This window comes from Sinocyclocheilus grahami, unplaced genomic scaffold (assembly GCF_001515645.1).
Source record: "Sinocyclocheilus grahami isolate Dianchi unplaced genomic scaffold, SAMN03320097.WGS_v1.1 scaffold35.1, whole genome shotgun sequence".
Lineage (NCBI taxonomy): Eukaryota > Metazoa > Chordata > Actinopteri > Cypriniformes > Cyprinidae > Sinocyclocheilus > Sinocyclocheilus grahami.
The window spans coordinates 1,502,976-1,511,040 of NW_015505214.1; the positions used below are offsets into that span (position 1 = coordinate 1,502,976).

The 8,065-nt window shown below is 37.0% G+C and overlaps 2 protein-coding genes across 3 annotated transcripts; both read left to right on the top strand.

The window, feature by feature from the left end:
- The first annotated feature begins 279 nt into the window (after window positions 1-279).
- LOC107581519 (transmembrane emp24 domain-containing protein 5-like) lies at window positions 280-4,962 on the top strand. Of its 2 annotated transcripts, XM_016267093.1 has the most exons (5): window positions 281-755; window positions 1,476-1,573; window positions 1,683-1,727; window positions 2,258-2,393; window positions 4,214-4,962. In XM_016267093.1, exons 1-5 carry the CDS (start codon window positions 576-578, stop codon window positions 4,430-4,432), a joined length of 678 nt encoding a protein of 225 aa, XP_016122579.1. In that variant the 5' UTR covers window positions 281-575; the 3' UTR covers window positions 4,433-4,962. The 2 variants fall into 2 exon arrangements, with proteins under 2 accessions (XP_016122580.1, XP_016122579.1); XM_016267094.1 differs by lacking the exon at window positions 2,258-2,393 and having other exon boundaries at window positions 280-755; window positions 1,683-1,863.
- A 1,499-nt stretch (window positions 4,963-6,461) lies between these two features.
- Window positions 6,462-7,618, top strand: LOC107581520 (phosphatidylinositol N-acetylglucosaminyltransferase subunit C-like). Its single transcript, XM_016267095.1, has one exon. The coding sequence runs from the start codon at window positions 6,484-6,486 to the stop codon at window positions 7,363-7,365; it is 882 nt and encodes a 293-aa protein (XP_016122581.1). The 5' UTR covers window positions 6,462-6,483; the 3' UTR covers window positions 7,366-7,618.
- Window positions 7,619-8,065: the final 447 nt, after the last annotated feature.

The following is an 8,065-nucleotide window of genomic DNA, read 5'->3' on the forward strand; positions in this document are numbered from 1 at the left end:
CATTTGTCGAGTCGAATCTTTTAAATTAATTGGATGAACATATTACATACCTATTTTTGAATTTATCTGCATATTTTTATATCCCCCCTGGGAATATAAATTATTGTGCTATCATTATGCATAAGGAAAATGATTATTCTCTGAATACAAATGAGAAAAGAACCGGTTCTTTGCAATGCACGGTTCTTGGGAAAGTCCCAAGAGAGTCCGACTTTCTCATCACTGCTGTAAAGTACCAATGCAGCGCAGAACTACATTCTGCAGACTACATTTCCCATAATGCAACAGTTCAGAACGTCGCGTTATATGCCAGTGTACGTGCACATACATATTTAATACATTCTCGTAAAACACGTGTTCCATAATTTTATACAATTTGTATTAATTTCTTATAAAAAGAGGAAGTACACGTGCTGGCAGATTTAAAAACGATTAATAACATTTCTACGTTTGTGAGGCGGGGTCCTCAAGTCTCAGCATTCCCAACTCGTTTGCTGAGCTGTCCCGAGCAGCTGCTGAAGTTTACAGAAGAACAACGTTTCATCGGTTGTTGATAGTGTTAGAAGTCTAGGAAGATGCGGGGGAGTGTGGAGGTGCTGCGAGTGTGTGTGGCGTGTTTATCGCTGTGTGTGTCTGTGGTCAGCGCTTTCTCTCAGTCTCTGGACAGTGACTTCACCTTCACTCTGCCCGCGGGACGCAAAGACTGCTTCTTCCAGCCCATGAAGAAAGACGCTTCTCTGGAGATCGAGTACCAGGTAACTCACATCTGGAGAGTTCACTCTGATCCAGCCTGTCTGTTGGTGATACTGCAAGACGTTATAACTTCATCAGTTGGTTGTAGTATCAATTAAGTTGAACATATGAGATAATGCACTACATTAAGTTAGCACAACTTAAAATACCACAAAACCATAAAGGTGACTTTAATTCAAAGATGTATAAATCGTGTGAAATGCATTTGTTAATGTTCAAAGTAAGCAGTATGAATGAATGAAAAATATGAAATCATTTTATTATTTATGTGAACATTTGAAGTGAAAGTGAGTGACTATACTTTTTTTCTGCACAGCAAAACAGCAAAGAACAATGTAGTTAAATATAGGTAAAACAATAGATAACATTTCATTGTTACATTATTCTTGTTTTTATTTTTGTGAAAAGGTTTATCTTCATAATTAGCCCCAATTTTTGCCAATTAGCTGGTTGCAAAACAAACTGCAATAATTCTCTTTCAAGCATGATCTAATGCAATACAGTATGCTGCGTTAGGAAAGTTCAACTTGAAGTTGCGACACAATCCTGAAGTTGGAGAAGTGACACAGTGGAGCTAAAGGTCATTTTGGGAGAAGGAAAAGTACCAAAAGGACTGTGATTCATGCCCACAGTAAGCTCAAAGCTTCAAGCTGTGGGGGCAGAATCAGCAGCTCCTTCTGTTGACTCCTCATTAATGGACATCTATGTGTTTCTGTGTGCAGGTTCTGGATGGAGCGAGTCTAGATGTGGACTTCTACATACAGTCGCCCAGCGGTGACGTGATAGCCACTGACTACAGAAAGTCTGATGGGGTTCATACGTACGTTTTACCCACAATCACAGTTTAGTCATATACACTGAGCCAATTACTTCCTGATTATCCGTGCTTGGCCTTTCTTCATTTTTTATGTGACTTTTTTTTACTTCAGAATGGAAACAGAAGAAGGAGACTACATGTTCTGTTTTGATAATACATTCAGTGCAGTTTCTGAGAAAGTCATCTTCTTTGAGTTGATTTTGGACAATATGGAGGACGGCGAGGAATCGGAGGACTGGAAAGCATACGTGCAGGGAGCAGACCTTCTGGACATGAAGCTGGAGGATATCATGGTATGAAAAACACGTGCCAAAGTAATAAGAGTGTCTCAGGCAGCGCATGATGTATAGTACTGTTCAAAAGTTTGGGGTCAGTAGTTTTTGTTTGCTCGTTTATGACTGAATGAAAGATAGAAATCAGTAAGGATGCATTCAATTGTTCAAAAGTGACAGTAAAGACATTTATCATGTTTAAAAAAAGCTGTTCTACCACATCAAACAAATATTGAAACAAATATTAATCATAGTTTCCACAAAACTATTAGGCAGCACAGCTGTTTTCAGTTCTGATAATAGAAAGAAATAATCTGGAGTAATGACTGCTGAAATTCAGAACAGGACGTAATGACTGCTGAAATTCAGAACAGGACTAAATTACATTTAAAATATATATATATATTGATAATACATTCAGTGCAGTTTCTGAGAAAGTCATCTTCTTTGAGTTGATTTTGGACAATATGGAGGACGGCGAGGAATCGGAGGACTGGAAAGCATACGTGCAGGGAGCAGACCTTCTGGACATGAAGCTGGAGGATATCATGGTATGAAAAACACGTGCCAAAGTAATAAGAGTGTCTCAGGCAGCGCATGATGTATAGTACTGTTCAAAAGTTTGGGGTCAGTAGTTTTTGTTTGCTCGTTTATGACTGAATGAAAGATAGAAATCAGTAAGGATGCATTCAATTGTTCAAAAGTGACAGTAAAGACATTTATCATGTTTAAAAAAAGCTGTTCTACCGCATCAAACAAATATTGAAACAAATATTAATCATAGTTTCCACAAAACTATTAGGCAGCACAGCTGTTTTCAGTTCTGATAATAGAAAGAAATAATCTGGATAATTACATTTAAAATATATATATATATATATATATATATATATATAGCAAACTGTTATTTTAAATGGTAATATTTGTACAATATTACTGTTTTTACTGTGTTTTTAGACAGGAGTGTTTTTGTTTTTTTAGAAAAAAAAACGTACTGACCCCATACTTTTGGATTTTAGTGTAATATCTTTTAATATTTGCAAAACCATCAGTGTTCAAATAGAACATCAAGGAATCTTTCCACATATAATAAAATAAAAATCTATATTCAATCTACATTTTACTAGTTATACTCATTTAGCTACAATATTTAGCTACAAATGGCTCTTTGTTCATTAAGTGATATTTAAGAATTTGTAAGCAGTAATCAGGAACAGCAGGAAATATATATCGGGAAATCACTGGTCAGAAGGTGTGGTAGCCCCAAACTATTGTTATGGAATGTGGACGAGCAAGACTATTGTTCAGTAAATGAATATGTCACTGACACTATTTAAATGCACTAACATTGTGGTTAAATCCACTTTTTGAGTCCAAATAAGTGGAATAATTAACTATCCTATTCACAGATGTCAGTGTTTGGGCTTTCACGGAGCATATGGCAGTAGTCAGTCTGTCAGTTAAGGTGACATTTGTTTGAACCGAAGCAATATAGATATCTTGACGAGGCATGCCAACTACCAGCATGCAGTGCAGCACAGGTGGTGTGAATGTGACCCTGAGTGCTTGTGAAATGGTCTGATAGTAAAGGACCGGGGACCACTAGCCAAATACTTGACGCTTTGTCTTGAAAGAAGTGTATATAAACTGATTCTACGTCAACAAGCTATTTCAGGAAGCAAAAGGAAGTTTTCCAATTAAAATCACATCTGTGCAGGAAATTGTGTGTTCCTGTTGGGTCAGACTTCTGAGTTGACTTTGTTTACCTGCCATTGTTTCAGAGTGAAGATATTATCGATTTCTTAGACGTTTGTGTGGGACTCCTTATGTCTCGGCCGTTGGTTATTTTTCCTTTAATCCTGAAGACATAATAAAGTTATTTGAGGTTTATTTGTTGAGAAGACTGATTAAAAACACAATTTTGCTTCTTTTATCCTCGAAAACACTCTCTGAACTAACATAAAGGAACTGTGGGAACATTTCATATGTATGGGGTCAAATATATATATATATATTAAATTTTTTTATGAAATGGCGTAATACTTTTATTCAGCAAGGATACATTAAATTGATCAAAAATGACAGTACAGACACTTATAATGTTCTTGAGCATCAAATCAGCATATCAGAATGATTTCTGAAGGATCATGTGACACTGAAGACTGCAGTAATGATGCTAAAAAATTCAGTTTTCATCACCGGAATAAATTACATTTGAAAATATATTCAAATAGAAAACGGTTGTTTTAGATTGTAATAATATTTCACAATTTTTACTGTATTTTTCGATCAAATAGACTTCTTTCAAAATCAAATTCAGTGTTAGTGTATGCAAGTAATATTCACATTCAGAGTGTGTGTTTCTTTGCAGGACGCCATCAACAGCGTGAAGTCTCGACTGGGAAAGAGTCTTCAGATCCAGACATTGCTGAAAGCCTTCGAAGCCCGCGACCGCAACCTGCAAGAGAGCAACTACGAGCGGGTCAACCTGTGGTCATGTACCAACCTTGTTGTCATGGTGATCGTATCCGGGGTCCAGGTGTACTTGCTGCGCAGCCTCTTCGACGACAAGAGGAAAACGTGCACATAGCTGCCTCTACTGCTACTGACTGAAAAACACAAACACACACACCTCTGTCTGTCTCTCTGTCCTTACATATTCAGCTCCATCCTCCGTTTGCTCCCATCAAGTGTCCTTGGACTGATAATAGCTGGAGTCTCTCCTCCTCCACACTTTTTTATGTCTCAAGACAATCATTTTCTACTTGGCTAAGCCGATAAAATGAGAGATTGAAGTTGATCATTAAGCTGCTGCTCTGTGCCAGATCTAACCAGGAACATGATGTTTTTAGTTTTAAAATCTATATAACTAGACTATCAGAGAACGAATAGGTTTGCGTTTTTGTGCGACGTGTAGTTACTGAATTCTTCCAGGCACTGATAAGAATACACTGATATGCAGCACGTTTCGTATTTTTGTAACAAACTGGCAAAGTATTTTGAAATGAGACAATTGTAAAGCGTTTATGAGCCATATCATGTCTGATTAAAATATTGAACGCTTATTCATACGTTAACCACACCTACGCCCATTTTCGGTTTGCTTTACTTATCTGTTACTGATCATTTTATGAAGAGACGCACTCAATGCACAGATGCTGTGACCCTTTTTGTATTAACAATTTTTAATCGTTCATGGCGCTCATTTTTTTTGTCCGGGTCAAAATATATTAAAAATGCAATTCATACCTACAATGACTTGAATTAACTTCTTCTAATTTCTAAATTTTGGGGGGGGGGGCATGAAGTCAGAAATGTTGACTGTCCTTGTTTGGACTATTGAATACTTTAAAAAAAAAAATTATTTTAAGTAACGGATTTGCAGCAACTTAACATTTAGTTCACTAATAATTATTGAAAAACTATTGTCCACCAAATCAGTTATGTAATGTCACCAATTTGCAGGAAAAAAAATGATGATCAAAGTGAAATGATCTTTAAAGTCTTTAATTTGAGCTTTTTATTACAAGGTTAGTTCAGATTGTAAAATGTTGTGTTATGAGTCCTTAAAAATGTAATGATATTAATAATAATGCATGATATTTGTTTAAAAAAGAATACATTTTTTTCACACAATGTGAAAAACACATTTTAAAGCATAACTTACACTCGTGTATTCAAGGTTTAAAGAAAATGCATTATTCTTTTTTCTTGATTTTACACCACAAGACATTTTTAGGGTGGTTTTATTTTTCCTCAGGAAAATGGTATGAAATCAAGATATATAGAAATTGAAAATTTGCTTTGAGTTAGATTTTCAAAAGTTTTTTTTTTTTTTTAAAGACCTTAACCTTGTACTCACACATGAGCTATGCCAACTTAAAAACCCTCTTCTTACTGCTGCCTCATCATTATAGCAGATTAATTAGCGGCTTTTGCCCATGTGGTCATCCAACACCTTGATTCTACTGCCTGCATGAGCTTTTTTGATTACACACTGACGGGATGTAGTTGAAATCCAGGACGGATGGATAAATGGATGGATAATTGTATAGAAAAAAAAATGAGATAAGCTAGTACTCTTTACCAGTAAATATCATATAATTTTTCCAGTAATGTTATTTATCTCAAAACTGTTCATATTTAAAAAAGAAAAAAAATAGCATTAAAAATTAGAATAAATATTATTTAGATATTACGTGTAGATATTATAAATATTATTAATATTAAAAATGTGTTGTGCTGTTAGTTATGCTGAATTAAAAAATGCAGAAATCTGTTCATTGTTTTGTTAAATATTTTTTAAGAGACGGTTTAATTTATTTTAAATCTAACATATATATATATATATATATATATATATATATATATATATTCATGCTGCTTGGATTTATGTAGTTTGTGTTTAACAATGTTATTAAAGGTTAATAAGTAAGGCTGAACAAAAAGGTTGAATTTTTGTGTAATAATATTTTGATTATATAGATTTGTTGCTCAAAGTTTTGTGGCATTTAGAAATGAATTATATTTCTCTTTTCATGTATGATACTTGGATTTATTTATTAAATACATTTTTAAATCCTATAAAAAGATAGCTGTATGTAGTGATGGTGGTTTGTGTATTGTCAGTTTTGACAGGGGATGGGGGCAGACAGTGGTCCGGGAGCTCCTGCAGTCGTCCCGTGGCGTAAAGTCCTATATGAACGCCAGCCTTTCCCGGACAATTATGTGGACCGACGCTTTCTGGAGGAGCTGCGGCGCAACATCCGAGTGCATCAGTACCGTTACTGGGCGGTGGTGCGTGAGACGGGGCTAATCGCACAGCAGGTGTCCTGCGTGGCCGTCTTCCTCACAGTGTGGTCTTATATGGAGCAGGGAGACCTGGTGCCGTCCGCGGTGCTCTGGGTCTGTCTAAGCTGTGCTCTGCTGGGATACGGACTCTACGAGGTCCTGGGAGGCTCTTGTGTTCGGGAGCGAACTCGCCTGGCGGACCTGCAGAGCTCAACCATCTTCCTGGCGTTTACCTTCGGGTTTTCACCTGTTTTAAAGACTCTAACCGAGTCGGTTAGTACAGATACTGTGCACGCCATGTCAGCCGTGATGCTCCTGGCTCACTTGGTGTCCTTCCCGTATGCTCAGCCCAGTCCGCCGGGCAGTCTTTCCCTCAACGCGGCTCTTTTCGGGTCGGTGTGCCTGGCGTCCCGGCTGCCTGGCGCCCTGCATACCTTCACCATGCTGAGCTGTGCCCTCCTGGTGTTCGCTCTGTGGCCCTGCCTGCTGCACCGCATGCGGGAGAAGGCGGAGTGGAGCTTCCCGTGGGCAGCGGTGCTGGTGTGTCTGGCTGGAGTCAGGGGTCTGGGGAGCCTGTGGCCCGAGGGGGCTCTTCTTCTCTCGCTGGCTCTGTTAACATTAACTTTAGTCTGTCCACTGTTGCTGGTCCACCTGCAGAGGCACAAGGACAACATCCACGGTCCTTGGGACGAGGCAGAGATTAGAGAGGACCTGTCCCGCTTCTTGAATTGAAAATGCAGGGTTTTAAGACCATTTTAAATGATGCTTTTGATAGACTCCCTTTGGAGGGATGATTTTGAGAGTCTTCTGCACTTTTCTTAAAGAGATAGTTCACCTAAAAATGAATCATCTGTCATCATTTGCTCATCTTCATGTCATTACAAACCTTGTACGGTTTGCTTTTTTTCTGTGGAACATGAAAGAAAATGTTTTGAGGAATATTGGTAACAGTTTTGTTTACCTTTTGACTTCCATTGTACAGACACATTCTTTAGTATTCCGCAGAAGAAAGTCAAACAGATTGAAAAAGTTTGAGTAAATGATGACAGTTTTATTTTTGGGTAAGCTGTGCCTTTAAGCTCGAATAGGAACAGTCACTGGAAAATTTCATTTAATTTTGCCAGTATAAAATACAACTAAATTATAAAATGGGTGAGCCTCAAGAAAAGATGTCTAGGTCACATTTAACACAAATTAAAAAGGAAAATAAAGTAAGTTTTTTTTTTCCTTTTAGTTAAGAAAATGAACCCCTAAAAATAGATTTTATAAATAATATAATAATATAATTTAGATTTTTGGGGTATGATCTAGACATGTTTTGTGATTTTAAAATAATTTATATGGAAGTGGGGAGTTCTTTTTAACAGTATTTATATATAAATGTGCATATTCTGGAATTGCTTGATTAAAAGTTTAAATGGTTTAAAAAAAA